The sequence below is a fragment of the Glossina fuscipes genome, unplaced genomic scaffold, assembly GCF_014805625.2.
Source record: "Glossina fuscipes isolate IAEA_lab_2018 unplaced genomic scaffold, Yale_Gfus_2 0, whole genome shotgun sequence".
NCBI classification, from domain to species: domain Eukaryota; kingdom Metazoa; phylum Arthropoda; class Insecta; order Diptera; family Glossinidae; genus Glossina; species Glossina fuscipes.
Window position 1 is genome coordinate 4,711,341 of NW_023998414.1, and position 11,093 is coordinate 4,722,433.

Consider the following 11,093-nt stretch of genomic DNA (forward strand, 5'->3'; position numbering starts at 1 on the left):
CTTAAAAATTTCGGGTCGGCATTGCCGATTTTGTCCATTTTTCCATGTAAAGAGTAGAGAGTCTCGTAAAAAAAATGTGGAAAATTTTAACTTTCGAACTTTTATAGTTTCTGAGAAACGAGCAAAAACCAGAGTTGCGTGCAGTTTATGCTCTCTTGCCCGGCTTCTGCCTTGACCACTTTGGCCCATGTTCAATACCGACCTGCCTGCAGAAACTTCTAATGGTTCTGCCAAATTTAAAGTCGATATCTTGATTTTTACGACCAGGAGAGTGCTAACAACAAACATCATATGGTTAAATAGACGGACAGACATGTTTTAATCAATTCAGAATTTCACGCTGATCAAGAATATAAAGCATATATAGAGTCCCTGACGCTTCCTTTTGACTCTTACATACACTATGGAATATCAACGAAACGAGTACACACTCCGCCTTCAGTGGTGGGTATGAAAAGTATTACGAAGCAATAGAATCAATATACAAGGAAGAACAGGGAACGATAGCAAAGTTAAATAACACGAAAATTATCCAAGAATGAAATGAGAAAATCGAAAAGACACGTTATCGACGCCATTATATAATCTATTTGACGAATTCAAACCTCCTCCACTTTATTATTATTATTATTATTATAAATTTAGCCAGAGAAATAAATTCTAAGACTAAAGTCTTAAAGCACTAGCATCTAAGGCTTTCGGCTTTATTAAAAACTTTGCCGCATTTGAGATTTGAACCCATGGCCATTGAGTTGCTAGTCGAGACTTTTGCTTACTCGGCCACTTAGGCGGATCTCCTTCACTTTTTGTACACGTTAGCTTAGCGCGAGTTTTTTCGCATACAAATAAATTGTGACATTCACTTTGCGAGGCAACGATTTGTAATTTTTTCTGAAATTGCTTCCGCTTCTAGAACTTGTTTGTCTTTATCAACATCTTTGGCTCGCATAAATAAAAGTGCCAATGTTATGGCTGCTCAAGTCGGGAAGCTCTTCTACAACTGTGAATATAAGAACGCTTTTAAAATATTGAATAAAGTATTGAAAAATGATCGATTTCATAAAGCTGCCTTGACTATACAAATCGATCGTTTGATCGAATTTGGGGATTATAGTAAGTTATATTACATGACCCACAAACTACATGCTTATTGTCCGGATCAATCGATTTCTTGATTATGCAGTGGGTTGTTATTACGATCTTATCGGTAAAGGCAATCCCGCTCGTCGTTATTTAGCCCAATCAACATCTTTAAATTGTTTTCATAGACCAGCTTGCTTGGCTTATGGTCACTCACTACTTTGTTAAAGAAAGTGAACATGATCAGGACATGACTGCTTATTTCAAGGCCATGCAGCTTATGCGTGTTTATGCATAATTGCCATTTACCTTTGCTTAACATTCGTGTCGAATGCGGCTTAACTAAGAACCTTGAATTGGCAGAGAAATTCTTCTATCAAGCCATATCTACTGCCTATTGTCTTGTACTGAAGACCTTTTTCGCACCACTGCCGAGATAGTCACTCACCGTGCGACACGAAACAAAGAAGAAATATCAATCACGGAATCAATCATGGGAATCTTTATTTAACAATTTGGGTCATTGCCTTACTTTTAAGATCTCAAACTTCGCCAACATTTACAGCCGCTGGTTGTGTTCACGCTTTACTGGATAACTTGCATAAAGGTTTAGCTTTAAATCGGGAATGCGTGGTCACCTCTACCATGCTAAATCCACGCATTGAAGATTTGATGAATGAAGACTCAGTCATCATGAAATTGATGAAATTTGTGGTAAAAGCAATGTACAATCATCACCGCCACGGTAAAGTGGCCCGATTACAAAAGTTTTCAAAACTTATACTATTGAAGGGGAGACATCGCCACTGGTTATGAAACTTGCAAACCAGAGATTTTAATCTGACAAAGATCCGGATCCAACAGCGCCGATGATTATGCAAATAGCAACGTGGTTATCGGTATTAATGTCCAGAGAGATTTACACAAAATTTCAATAAATGCAGGGCTCGCAAAATGGGAAAAAAAATATAAAAATATATATATATATACATAGAGCCCTCAAAAAGTACTTATGCTTATTTTTATTTCATATGCATAGAAACAGTCCGAAAATATACATCGGCAATAAACAAAAAACTGTAATTTAGAACCTATAATGGACATTGATTTTTTGGATAGTATATATTAACACATTTTAAACACCTCTCGATTTTCAATATTTAGTAGATAGGCCTCCGATTTTAAATTGCGTTAACAATAAATTATATTCAGATCGTATTGAAAATTTGTCTAAAAGTGAATAAAAAACTCTGCGTACTTTCATCCACGATTAGAAGTAGGATAGGAGCCGATGGGACAATTGTATTTAAATTTTATTCTAAAATATTTGAAGGCAAAAAATAGCATTCTTTAATAATATTTAATATTCAATCGCTAGGAAAAGAAGAGAAAACGAAAAAATAATCACGATCGTCTTGTTAATCAATTCAAAATTTTTATTATATTCTCTCCGCTTTCTTTTGGAGTGTAGTCTTAGATGAAAAACAAAAACAAAAAAAAAAAAAAAAAAAAAAAAAAAAATAAAGAGAACAGATAAAATAATAAAGAAATATTGAACAAATCTTAATTCGAGGCTTAAACAAATTTAAATTTATAATGTATGTGGTTATATACATACGCACGTACACACCGACGTGACAAGTTATAAACAATATAAAATATTGATGAATATTGCGTAAACACGACGATTGGTTTATAAAGCAATAAAAAAATAATATATATATATATAATTTTAAATTCCAATTTATATACAACCAAAGAATAAATATAAATTATCGAAATGAGCTTACGAAAGGTTATTTGAAACAATAATAACATGAAAATGAAAACGAAACGAAGAATAAATTTAAATAAAGAAAATAATGCAAAAAAAAATAAAACATGACAATAATAGTAATAATAATAAAAATAAGAATAATAATAATAATCAAGGTAGGCTTTCTGCCAATAATGATGACAATAGAAAGTTACGGCTATTCTAAGGAGGTGATTATTCATGTAATGTATTTTCATTTAATTTAATTTTTTTTTTTTTTTTTTCACTCAACAATTTCAACATGATGATTGATAAGACGGAGGAAAGAAAAAGAAAAACAAAGAAAAGGAAATTTGAGTACAAGTTTTTGGATAAACATTTACTCAAACATAAACCACGTAATCTGTTATACATTGTTGTTGTCATTGTAGTTGTTTTAATGTATTACAATTAACTAATCATTTTGTTTTTAGATACTTAGGTGGAGTTTAATTTATCGATATTTAGTCAATGAGTTTTAGTTGAGAATTTAATTATTAAAATTCTACATGAAACGTTGTCGTTTACTACTATAATGACAAACGTCCATTTTATCATCAATAGGACTAGCCGGACGTTTACAATGACGAGCGATTTCGTTGGCCACAAAAGCGAACAGTTCGGGACCTCTGTAAAAAACAATATCAAAACGAGTTAAAGTTAATTATTATTATTATTATTATAATTATTATTATAGTGTTAAAAGAGAAATCATTATCATAGGTGTCAAATACCTTGGTCTGAGGACTAAAGCCTCCTTAAAGGTATGCAAGTCATTTAAATGTTCATTTGCTGTATTTTGAGCGCCTGTATGATGATGATGCATTGAATGATTATGACTATGTTGAGTCAATGAATTGTGCGAATTAAACGAAGTAGTAAACATGGAATTGGGATTACTGCCATGACTAAGTGATTGCTCTGGCTTGGGAGACCTTTAAATAAACGGGAATAAACATCACATTAATATTATATAAATTTCTCCGTTAACGCATAGATCGCTACTTTGTGCAGCGACTCACCGACGATTGTTATGACTGGTAGTAAGTGGCGGCAATGGTTTGCCAGCTAAATAAGCTAATAAGTCTTCACGTCGGATCATACGCCGCTTTTTACTACGGGCCCACTCGGCTAATTCACGTGTACGTCTCTGATAGCCGCATTGTATAGCTGCATCGCCGGTGCGTTTAACACCCTCACAGGATTCTATCAGATTAATTCAAAAGTGAATGATGCGTTATAAACGAGATAATAATTTATATTAATTTAAGACATCACCTTTATAGAGCGTCGTTACCGTTCCGGCGGCGGTTTGAAATGGAAGCCATAAAGCACCGGTGTCAGGATAAATATTCGAAGAACGTTCTGAAAATACAAGTCCCTTGAAATTCTTCTATAAGCGACATAAAGTAGCAAAGTATTTTCTTTCGAGACAAAGTTTTCAAAGCATGCATTAATGTAAACATTGCGTGCGTTTCGTCAGACTTTATGTTATCAACAAGGCTTTAATCTTGTAAAGGAAGCATAGTTAGTTATGCACTTGAGGAAACAGCACAAACTTCTTAATTCTTATAGTCATTTCCTAACATTTCCTTGCCCAATGACTCATCACAGATGACTGTACACAGTAAACTTATTATAACAGTGGCATCTAAAATAAGTCACATAGGTTGTCCATGTAAACGACAACAATAATTTCCCTTTTCTTATATGCAGAGTCGAGCGGAAAGAAATACTCTTTCTCTAACGTTGAATATCAGACTTGAAATTCTATTCTTCCCCGAGTTGTATTTTAAGAAGTGAAACAAAAATATAGAAAAACTTTGACAATAATATTAAACTATAGGTATGGGAGTTTTTTTTTAACCTAAACTTGACATACAAATATATGAAACATTTTTTTTCAAATTAAATAAAGACCTATTCGTAATTTCCTAAAGTGGTAAATCTTGCTAAATTCATGTCTTTCTGCAGAGCAATGCCGCATGTTTTTTTGAAGTGATTATTTTTTTTTTTAAAGTTTCTATCAAAATTTTTTCATAAATTGACGTTAACTTTTTACGGTCTTTCTTCCGGATAAACAACCTTTATAGACTCTTATAAAAATCATACCAATCGTACTCAATGCTTATGTTCTCTTGCCCGTACCGCAAAGAGTACAAATAGTAAAGAAACTGTTACAACTGCATGGGAGAGAGGGAGAGAGAGAGAGAGAGAGAGAGAGAGAGAGAGAGAGAGAGAGAGAGAGAGAGAGAGAGAGAGAGAGAGATAAACCAAATTTACCGATTATTCGCCGTGCACAGATTGCTGCAAGTTTTTTGAAAGAGTTTGCAAAAATATTATTAACACATATATGTAGACGGGAGCACGGCATCTCACATTATCGGCAAAAGTATCGAATTATTAAAAGAAATATTCAGTGAAGACAGCGCTTCATAACGAAAACTTCTTTAATTCATGGAATCTTTAATAAGTAGTTAACAACAACAATTGTGTACGGTGGTCACAAAAAGCAACAGGTGACCACCAAAAAAAATGGAAAGGGAACAATTATAGTTTGTTTTTGATTTCTTTGCAGCAGGGACTCAGATTTCGTTTTTAGGCACTAACAAACCGTCTGAAAAAAAATTCCAAATTGGTTACAAAAGTTTTCCTATATACAAGAGTTTATAGAAGGTAAGGAAAACCCATGCATTGTTATATTCGTCTCAATGCAAATGCCTAATGATATCTATCACTCAAATTGCTTACTCACATTACTTGTGATCTAATCAATACGCCTAACGAAGACGATTTTTTGAGAAATATTTGCATAAAATTTTGCTTTGGCATCTACCATCAGTCCCTGAGAAATGTTGTCACGGAGAGAAACCATCTTGGAATGACAGATTCAGATTAGATCACAGGTTCGCCCTTTAGATTCCTCCGATACACGTTCTGCTTCTTACAATTACGAGTAACTAAATTAACACGTCGTATTTCTTCAGTTTGGAATATAAGATCACGTTTTTCTTTCTTTTTTTTTGTATTCTGAGTTGTTGAACAACTAAATCGCAGCAACTTTCGGTTTCCGAATGTCGAAAATTTCAAACCTATCATATTCACTCAGCATGGGATATGATATTACTTTGGTAATTTAACAAATAATTCTTCAAAGTTTATAAACAGAGGAATTGCATAATAAAGAATCTTATCAAGGTTATCACATTCATACGAAATTAGTTGAAATTAAAGTAGTTAAGAGCAAAATCCCATTTCACATTAATAAATGTCATTTTTCTTCGTGCATACAGACACTTCACTTCTGATACTAATATCAAATGTTAACTTAACCAAATACGCGTTGCCTTTTTTGACGATATCTTGAATGTCTGCTTAAATACGTAGGCAATGAAAACTGCTTATTTCCTTTAATAAGCTTGCATATAAAATTCCCTTAAAAAAAAATTCCTTATAGGTTTCGTATACATATGAAGAAAAGTATCTACACACCGAGCACAAGTACAAGTAAAAAATATGATAAAAGAAGAACTCAAATGCATACATATGTAAATTTTATACATATGTATTGAATTTATATTCATATCCAATACTTTTTAGCGAGTGATATGGAAAACATGTACAAACAAGATCGACAATAATCGCAATTGTGTAGATTTACTTACCTCTGTACAGATGAGCTACTGCCGTGGCAGAGTCCTGAAATGCACTCCACACTTGACTTAAGGAACTATCACGATGTCGTACATATTCGCGTTCAATTTCGTCGTTTTGGGCGTTTATTTCACGATGGCACTGTTCCTCATACCAGCTATCTTCTCCGGATTCTTGTTGCATATTTTTTGCTTCTTCGAATGAACACACGCACACACACGCACTTAATAAAAGTCACATAAGTATTAATGATTACCTTTTTTATATGTTACAATTCTTACGTATGTGCTGCGGTTAATTTGGCCGGAAAAAATCCCTTCCAAAGCGTACGAAACAAACTCCTTGCGTATCAGGGGTGTTTCCACTACGTTTACAACAAATATTTTATATGTTATTCCTTTTCACCATTGATTTAATCTTGATACCTATTTTTTGTGTTGGTTTCTTTATGAAAATCACGTGTTTAATAATATAATATATTCAATAATATACTCAAAAAAACGTTTGAAAAATATTTTGCATTAATAATTTCAATCAATTATCAAGTCTTTGTGAAAATTTCATTAAAAAAGACAATTGCTTTATACTATAGATTTTCCTATTCTTACAATTCTTTTTGCTGTCAAAGATGCCAACTTACCGACTACCTTCAACCAAAATGTTTCGATATTATTCATATTCGACAACTACCAAAAAATCGACTCATCTTCGAACTACTAAACATTGTTGCATTAGATTAAGCAGCGGAACAAAATCATATGTTTTCATTCATTTTCTTTCAAACGCATATGATCGCATGAATTTTCCACCCCTACCAGGCCAGCAACGAATTCTTTAACAGATGAAACGAATTAATTATGAAACAAAAAAAAATTTATACTTTAACCTTATTTAAAAATGCCTATAGAAACATTTAAGTTTGTAGGTCTTTGAAGAAACGTGTCAACACACAATATAGTTTAATCCTAAGAGAAAGTAAAATTTAAGAAGTTCGACAAGCAAAACGTGGATAAACGGCTAGCCCAACTGCAATATAAATTTCATTTTTTACTCCCACACGTCAAATTTGCATAATTGTTTGCCGCATGGATTTTTCCCTATTACACTTTTTTTGCCTTGGACCGAAAATGTAATAAAACTTTACGCGCTTATCGAGTTTCTCAATCCAAAGGGATTTTACTAAGCTTTTTTAAGTCATGCCGCTTTTTACATATTAAAAAAAACACACACCCACCATATGCTTAAACTTCGATTTAATAAAAACGAAGAGAGGTTTTTGATCCTTTCATAATATTAAATCAAGTCATCGAGATCAGCAGAGCGGATTTCCGAAATATCATTGTTAATTTTGCAATATTCGAACATATGGTGTATGTGTTTTTGTTTTTTTTTTTTTGCTAAAACACCATATGATTTGTTTAAAATACCATATGATTTGTAAATCCCGACGAAGGCTAATAACATTCCTGCGCATATTTAAAGCCTAAGGCAGAAAACGCATTGAAGCTGTGCAGACTGATAAGGAATTTCCGGCCGCATATATTTAATAAAAGGAAAAGCCTCCCAATGGAAAAATTTGTGTAAAAATAAATTAACAATAAATAAATAATTAATAATAAACTTCAAGCAAATAAATATTCGTATACCAGCAACATATTTAAACGATCATGCATGAATTGTGGTTTCTTATATGTAGAGCTGCGAGCTCATGGAAATAGCGTGTAGCGTCTGTCCTCTTATTTGAAATTTGTGCTTCTACTGTGCGCGAAATCATTTACAAAGCATGCGAAATAATATCGACATTTTTAGCTTGCATAGCATTTCCTAACAAATAGGGACGCAAGAAAATAGCTGAGGATATCAATACTTTCACATAGCATCGATGCAATAGATGGCAAATACGTAACTGTTATTTGCCCCGCAAATGTCACACTCTTTTTTATAATTATAAAAGTCAATATTTATGCCAACATGTAAATAGGCACTCTTTTCAACAATGGTATTATTGGAGTCTCCGCCTTGCAAATAATATTTTTAAAGCTGTAGCTATCGCGACTTACAGGAAGGTGACAGCGTTATTTTGTGAAACTTCGCATTTGGGCAAATTGAATATTTCCTAATCAAAAACTGTAGCGCGATGAAATATGCAAATATGTGTATACACATATATATGTTTAGTTTCTGTCAATTCATAAATTTTAGCCGATCCGAAAGTCCATTTAATCCTTCAAAATAATATACTTTAACACAATAATTTGAAAAATAACTTTTAAATTTGCAACAAATTGCCTTTGTTTCTTGTTCTTTTTCTTTTGGAAAATAGTAAATAGTATAAATGAAAATTTCAAAGCGTATAATGTAATAAAAGAGACTAAAGAATACGAAATAATTCCCATGCTTAGAAAAGTAATCAAACATCGCTGTGTTTAGGCCCGAAGTGCCCGATTTTAATTTCCATACTGATAAATGACAGAGCCTCCATTGTAATTTTGACCTTAATGCCGGAACCGGTTTCAAATAGATCAGTCATATCAACTTATTTAGTTAATCAAGAAATAAACAATGAAAGCTATAGTAAAGGGAGAGGTATCGCATGCTTGCCTTCGTTTCCACTGTAAAAGGGATGAACCTAATCTGCTTTCGCCGGTTTTGCTTTGATTGTTAGCATCATTAACTTCTAAAGACTCACCTTGTTTTAAGCAAAGCAGTGGAATGCAGCAACATTTCTCTCAAAACAGAAGAATGTGACTATGTCTCTTGTAGTTATTCTTTTTTTCAATTTTTACGCTTGTATTGTTGTTACGTTCGTAGCAAGGTTATTAGCTTCTAAGAATTCGATTTTTCTTTTATACGTAGAAAAAGAAAAAACTTCAGGGAACTTAAAAAGCATATATATATTTCTTGGATCAATTTTATGAGCTCAGTTGATTTAACTAAGTCCATTTGTCTATTCGTCCGTCCCTAACTCTTCTTTCTATATATGCCCGATCTTTCGATCGATATATGCCACGAATGCTAAAACATTCATGACAGTATAGATCAAATTTTTCAAATTGGATGACGTGAATTGTATAGCATTCATATAAAAGATAACAATGAGAGAATTTTCTCTCTTTCTAGTGTACAGAAATTTACGAATTTAAACGCACTTTAAGTAAATTTGTAGATACACAGAGAAAAAATAAAATAATTTTTATTAACTTAAAAGATCATTTAATCAATACTTCGGCAAGAATTATATAAAATTAAATGAAAAGTAATTGCCTTTAAGATTTGAATGTTATAGATGTATGATATGAATTATTTGGCACAATAAAAATGAATGCTATAGCATTCAGGTCCACGAACATGTAAAGTAACATATTGAAATTACGATAGTGCTTTTTCGATATTGGCACCTTAAACCCACACTGATTAGAAATATAGTATAATGAGAATATATTTGACGACGTTTACATCGTCAAAAGAAGAAATCCAGAAACATGGCAGATTTAATTCATTCAAATGTGCTTATAAAAATGGTTGAAATAAGCTCCGTCGCTTTAACAACATAAAAAAAAAACTTATAATAACGTAAAACGTTTAAAAAATGTCTGCCCCCTGTGAGGTTTGAACTCACGACCCCTGGTTTACGAGACCAGTGCTCTACCACTGAGCTAAAAGGGCCTTGTGTTTAGAGATGTCTAAGTTGTAACATAAAAGCAGTGTTTGCAAATTAATATAAATAAAACAGAGAGTTAACTCAATGTTGCAGAATTTCGTAACGTGTCACATAAAAATCTATTTGTCATTAACTAAATATACAACAATGCAAATTCGGTAAATAGCGTACATAACCAACCTATTTGCTTAATTAACAAATGACTGCAAAATTGCTCAAAATTTTCGCGTAAACACATTATTTAGGACCATTATATCACAATAAACATTTTAAAATCGTGCAAATTACCAAATGAATAGGTGTAAGTTTATACTATTATATATGTACATATATATACATACATATGATATTATTACATTCTTATTTCTGTTTACTTGAATTTACGCAATTAATTTTTAAATCATATAATTTTATACGATTTAGTTATTGCAATTAAAAGACAGTCTTAATCATTACATGCGGTTTAACCCGAATATTTTAATCCTCACGATTTACTTATTGCTTTATTCCCTCAACGTAACATTCGGCGTTCGTGATTGCAAACCACATACGCTTTCGGACTCATAATATAACATATTTGTAAAGCAATATACTCATATTTGAAGATTATCACATGTAATCCACCATGTCTAGAAAATATGACTGACACGAAAGGATAAAATGGGAAAATTTTTAAGCAAAGAGCACTTTAGAATAGTGTTCTTAGTGTTTTAGGATTTCTATTAAATGTGGACGAATGCCCAGAGAAGTTTAACTACTATTTGACTAGCAAGAAAACATTTTCGAGCTAACTTTCAATTTGGAGATGTTAGAGGATTTGGCTAGAAGTAGAGACAAAATTTTTTATATTACCATCTGCTATGATTTAAAAATAATACTTACCTAAAATAGTGCATCTGCTTT

At 32.4% G+C, this 11,093-nt stretch overlaps 1 protein-coding gene and 1 non-coding gene across 2 annotated transcripts; both read right to left on the reverse strand.

Moving 5' to 3' along the window:
- Positions 1–2,673: 2,673 nt before the first annotated feature.
- LOC119644319 (UPF0472 protein C16orf72 homolog) lies at positions 2,674–7,117 on the reverse strand. Its single transcript, XM_038043869.1, has 6 exons — positions 6,811–7,117; positions 6,541–6,752; positions 4,154–4,240; positions 3,898–4,081; positions 3,610–3,810; positions 2,674–3,504 (listed from the first exon to the last, which is right to left on the reverse strand). The coding sequence occupies exons 2-6, from the start codon at positions 6,710–6,712 to the stop codon at positions 3,381–3,383; spliced, it is 768 nt and encodes a 255-aa protein (XP_037899797.1). The 5' UTR covers positions 6,713–6,752; positions 6,811–7,117; the 3' UTR covers positions 2,674–3,380.
- Positions 7,118–10,123: 3,006 nt separating this feature from the next.
- Trnat-cgu lies at positions 10,124–10,195 on the reverse strand. Its single transcript has one exon. It is a non-coding gene; the product is annotated as a tRNA-Thr (tRNA).
- Positions 10,196–11,093: the final 898 nt, after the last annotated feature.

What these genes read in the sequence shown, in the direction of transcription:
- LOC119644319 (XM_038043869.1), bottom strand. Translation starts at nt 6,712, where the DNA reads ATGCAACAAGAATCCGGAGAAGATAGCTGGTATGAGGAACAGTGCCAT. An exon ending in GGTAACGACGCTCTATAAAG is followed by an intron (nt 4,082 to 4,153) that starts GTGATGTCTTAA and finishes TTAATCTGATAG; the next exon opens with AATCCTGTGAGGGTGTTAAA. An exon ending in GCTTTAGTCCTCAGACCAAG is followed by an intron (nt 3,505 to 3,609) that starts GTATTTGACACC and finishes TGTTTTTTACAG; the next exon opens with AGGTCCCGAACTGTTCGCTT.